This window comes from Ursus arctos, unplaced genomic scaffold (genome assembly GCF_023065955.2).
Source record: "Ursus arctos isolate Adak ecotype North America unplaced genomic scaffold, UrsArc2.0 scaffold_10, whole genome shotgun sequence".
Classification (NCBI taxonomy): Eukaryota; Metazoa; Chordata; class Mammalia; order Carnivora; family Ursidae; genus Ursus; species Ursus arctos.
Window position 1 is genome coordinate 13409079 of NW_026622764.1, and position 4858 is coordinate 13413936.

General features: G+C 42.4%; 1 protein-coding gene across 1 annotated transcript; it reads left to right on the forward strand.

The window, feature by feature from the left end:
* The first annotated feature begins 624 nt into the window (after nt 1-624).
* OXGR1 (oxoglutarate receptor 1) lies at nt 625-1638 on the forward strand. The gene has a single exon (XM_026493492.3). It carries the CDS (start codon nt 625-627, stop codon nt 1636-1638), a length of 1014 nt encoding a protein of 337 aa, XP_026349277.2.
* The last annotated feature ends 3220 nt before the right edge of the window (nt 1639-4858 follow it).

Sequence of the window (4858 nt, forward strand, 5' to 3'; positions counted from 1 at the left end):
GATGGAGAGGCAGCCCAGTGAGGTAAGGCAGAATAGAGGATGGCTTCTAAATCAGACTAACACGGGTTCGAACCCTGGCTTTGCTCCTAGATGCCTTCCCAGGGACAGGATGCGAAAGCTCCCTCAGTCTTTGTTTCTTCTGTAAAATAAAGATAAGAAGAAACACTTCTCAGCATCTTGTGAAGTTTAGAGGTAACACGATGGTTGAAGTGCCTCACCCTTGATTAATGGTGGGTCTTGTGGTGAAGTCTCGAATGGTGACACCCTATGGCTTCCCCAAAGAGCAACCTTGCCAAATTGTTTTCCACAGCTAAGTGCATTTGTTTTTTCCAATCCTTCATTTTAATTCTGGTGGTAATTTAACATTTATATTATTATTAGATGTCTTGCCTCACAATAGTTTTCTTAGAAATTCAATCTCTTCTCCATGGGGTCTCTTTGAGATTAAAGAGAAAGAAGTGGCAAATTTAGGATCTTAGAGCAATTTTCATTTAAAAGAAGATCATTGTTTTCATTACCCCATCATTAATGTTTTCTATTTTCCTTTATCAGCGAGTTATCTCGAAGTCAATTTGAATTGCCAAACCGAACTCTTGTTTTCCTGCAAGATGAAAGGAGACAGCCATGAATGAGCCACTAGACAATTTTGCAAATGTTTCTGACTTCCCCGATTATGCAGCGCAGTTCGGAAATTGCACTGATGAAAAAGTCCCACTCAAGAGGCACTACCTCCCTGTTATTTATAGCGTCATCTTCCTGGTGGGCTTTCCAGGGAATGCAGTAGCAATTTCCACTTACATTTTCAAAATGCGGCCCTGGAAAGGCAGCACCGTCATCATGCTGAACCTGGCCTGCACGGACCTGCTGTATCTGACCAGCTTCCCTTTCCTGATTCACTACTACGCCAGCGGCGAAAACTGGGTCTTTGGGGATTTCATGTGCAAGTTTATCCGCTTCGGCTTCCATTTCAACCTATATAGCAGCATCCTCTTCCTCACCTGCTTTAGCGTTTTCCGATACTTCGTGATCATTCACCCCATGAGCTGCTTTTCCATTCACAAAACTCGATGGGCCGTGGTGGCCTGCGCTATGGTGTGGATCGTTTCACTGGTGGCCGTCATTCCCATGACCTTCCTGATCACGTCAACCACCGGGACCAACAGATCCGCCTGCCTTGACCTCACCAGTTCGGATGAGCTCACCGCCATCAAATGGTACAATCTAATTTTGACGGCCATTACGTTCTGCCTTCCCCTGGTGATAGTGACTCTTTGCTATACGATGATCATCTACACCCTAACGCAAGGACCTCACAATCACAGCGGCCTGAAGCAGAAAGCTAGAAGGCTAACCATTCTGCTACTCCTTGTGTTTTACATATGCTTTTTACCCTTCCACATCTTGAGGGTCATCCGGATCGAATCTCGCCTGCTTTCCATCAGCTGCTCTGTCGAGAATCAGATCCACGAAGCCTACATCGTTTCTAGACCCTTGGCTGCCCTGAACACCTTTGGTAACCTCCTACTGTACGTGGTGGTCAGTGACAACTTCCAGCAGGCCATCTGCTCGATGGTGAGATGTAAAGCAAGTGGAGACCCAGAGCAAGCAAAAAACATCAGTTCCTCAAACAACCCTTGACATACTTCAGCTAGTTAACCAAGAAGAGCTTGCAGAGACTTGAACTTCTAAGAAGTCCAGATTAGCTCCCTCGATGGCTCTCGGTAAATATGGTATGTTTAGGTAATTACGTGCCAAAGCCAGGACAGGGCTACCAGGGATTCCAGGCAGCCCGTTTGTTGAGATCTTCCCAAGGGTCAATGTAAGAATGGGATACACGCTTATCAGTAGAGGATTCACATGTGGAATCGAAGCTGTTGGAACTCAGGGACACCTTGAAAAACATCTAGTCTCACCAACTTACTCTGTATAAATAAAACTACTAATTTCAGTAGTTTTATAAGATCGAAAGTTCCCGCACTTGCCCCAGTTAAGTTAGGTGCCAAGACTGGAGTAAGACACTCTTCTCACTTTGGGTTTCATGTTCCTTCGTACGCGGGCCTGTCTGTACTGAACCCTTAGACTCTCCAAGGCATTATTTTTCTCTTTCTCAGTATTCTCTTTGTTTTCATTTCATGTCTCTAAGACTTTCTTTTTTCTTCAAACTTTGCTTTGAGATCATTAAACTGTGTTTCTCACTAGGCTTTCATCAGTTTTATAGATTCAAGCCTTCCGGTACGATATACCTGAGACAATTCAAAGATGTTGATGCAGATGGCCGACATACCCGTAAGATATTGGGGGCATTATGTCTTTACTTTGTAGATCATTTTGAAAGTTGTTACTGAATTGAGAAAAATTATCAAGTGGTATTAGTGATTATCAACACATCCCAGAAAAGGAAGGATGGGCCTGTTTTGGGGAAACAGAAGTACTTTTAAATATCACGTATATTTTGGGTATTAAGTAATCTAACAATGTTTCGATTTCTGTGGAAAACTATCCCAGGAAACACCAATTCTCTTTAAATACCTTTCTCTTTTGTGACACTCTTGAAAATATGTTATCTATTTATTGTAACAGCTAAAGCTATTTTTGAGTTATGTGTGTGGTTAATTATCACTAAGTGTAAATATTTGAGAAAATGCCTAGTCTGGATATTTAAAACCTTAGTCAATGTGTTGATACAATTAATAAACTAATTTAAAATCACTGAATAAGCTGGTAATATTTTTCTTTGAAAACACAGCTTTACCACCATCCTATTTACATGAAGCTTACGTTCTCTGTGTTTAGGGAACAAAAATAACTTTAAGAATCAGTTTTAGAATCCGGTTGGACTAGATGGTTAAAACAGAAGAATGAGTACCATAGGAATACTTTGTGACTTGCAGGTGCTTCTAGAACTTTAGACCTAAGTGAGGACATTCCCTGGGAACCTGTGCCAAGCATGAAGGGGGAGGAAAGAGGGAAGCCAATGGTTCCGCACATGGACGTTTCTGGATGATGGCATTGTCTACACCAACCACCTTCTGAGACATTCTCTCCAGGCCTTTCTATAGGATAAGGAATGAGCTGTTTGACCATAGGGCTGGGCTTGCTCACGTATGCTGACTGCACAGCATGGAGTAGCACCCTGAGGTCCACTGCAAACCTGGAGACTGGGTAACTCTCCTCTCCCGTCTCCCAAATGCCCAGGCCAGCTCCAGGGCGCTCACCCAAGTGTGGCCAGGTTAGTCTTGATACCAACGCTGTTCTAACCCTGGATGTAAACCCCTTTCCTTTCCCTCTGTCTCTATTCTTTCTTACTTGAAAGATTTTGCCCACCAGAAAAAAGCCACTCAACCTCCCTTATGTCTATCTCAACTTGTCCCTGTAAATTTTGTTTTCCTTTTCTTCTTCCCACCCATGTACAGAACAATAACCCAGTTCTCTTTCTGATTTACGAATTCTTCCGCTGTGCCTTTGGCCCTTCTTCTGCTCTCTTAGGGACCTTGCTCTGATACTTAATCCCACTTTCTCAAATTATTAACCTTTCTATTACCCTGGATAACTGATCTTAATTTGGGAACATGCATAATTTTCTTTTATCCTCAAAATACCTTCCCTCATTCAGCTGTGTTGTTAATTCTCTTATACCTGACCTGCCCCCTGAATTCAGGGTCCCGTGCAGATGACTGTCTGCCCTCCAGGGTTCTGCCCATAGAATATCATCACAAATATCCAAGCTAAATTGGATTCGAAGGGTCAGTTTTATTTTCCAAAGTAGAGTTCTGGGCTAATTGTGTTTGGAATGGAAGCCAAAAAAAGAGATTGATGATTCTTCTGAGACTAGAATGGGACCCCAATGACTTTGCCTCGTAGTTGTAGGCCAAGAAAGTATAGGACAAAAGAGCAGAGTTCTGACTGTCGGCCAGACAGGGAGCTGCTGGGGCTGTTCACCATGGTAAGGACTCCAAGTTCAAGTTAGGCCCATTGCAAGTGAAGGCAGGAAATCTGGAAAAAAATTGTTCCAAATTTTGGAGACATAGTAACCCCTCCACTCTGTTTTTATCTGTATATCGTGGAAATTTATATAGTCACAAAATTAGAGAAAGTACCAAAATGACCCCACGTATCCATGACTGAATTTCACCAATAATTAACAACTTATCCTTGTCTCATCTATCCCTCTCCATGTTTTTTTTGCTAGAATATATAAAAGCAAATCCTAGAAAATGCAGTAGTTTCACCTATAAATGCTCCAACATTGATCTCTTTCAAAAAACAGAAAACAAACACAAAATAAAAAATGAATCCTTAATAGTATCTAATATCCAATCCTTATTTTCTTTCCCTTGGTTACCTCCAACATGTCATTTTATAGTTGTTATTATTTACTTTTTTTCAAATTAGGGTCCAAATAAGGCCCATGCATCCCATGTGGTTGAGAGGTCTATTAAATTTCTGTTAATCCATTAGAGTTCCCCTTTCCTTTATTTATTGTCATCTATATACTGAAGAAATTGCATCATTCTTCCTGTGGAATTTTCCTGACTGTGGGTTTGGCTGTCTTAATTCCATTTTGCTGTTCGCCATGCCCCTCCATGCGCTGTATGTGGTGGAAATTCAAAGGCAGAGCTGGAGGTTAGATTAAATGCAGATTCTTTTCTTCCACCCTCTCTCCCCCGTTCCCTCTCTCTCTTTTCCCTTCCTCCTTCTTTCCCTCCCTCCTCTCCTTCCTCCTTTGTTTTCTTTCCACCGAAACAGTAGTCCGCCCCAGGAGCTGCGTGTCTGACCGCCCTCCATTGAACGACCGAGCAGGGCTTTCGGGATGTATCAACCTGATTTTCATCTCATAAAGATCTCCAACCTCCCTGGC

Bases quoted from the DNA above. Each gene is read 5' to 3' on its own strand.
- OXGR1 (XM_026493492.3), top strand. From the start codon at position 625: ATGAATGAGCCACTAGACAATTTTGCAAATGTTTCTGACTTCCCCGAT.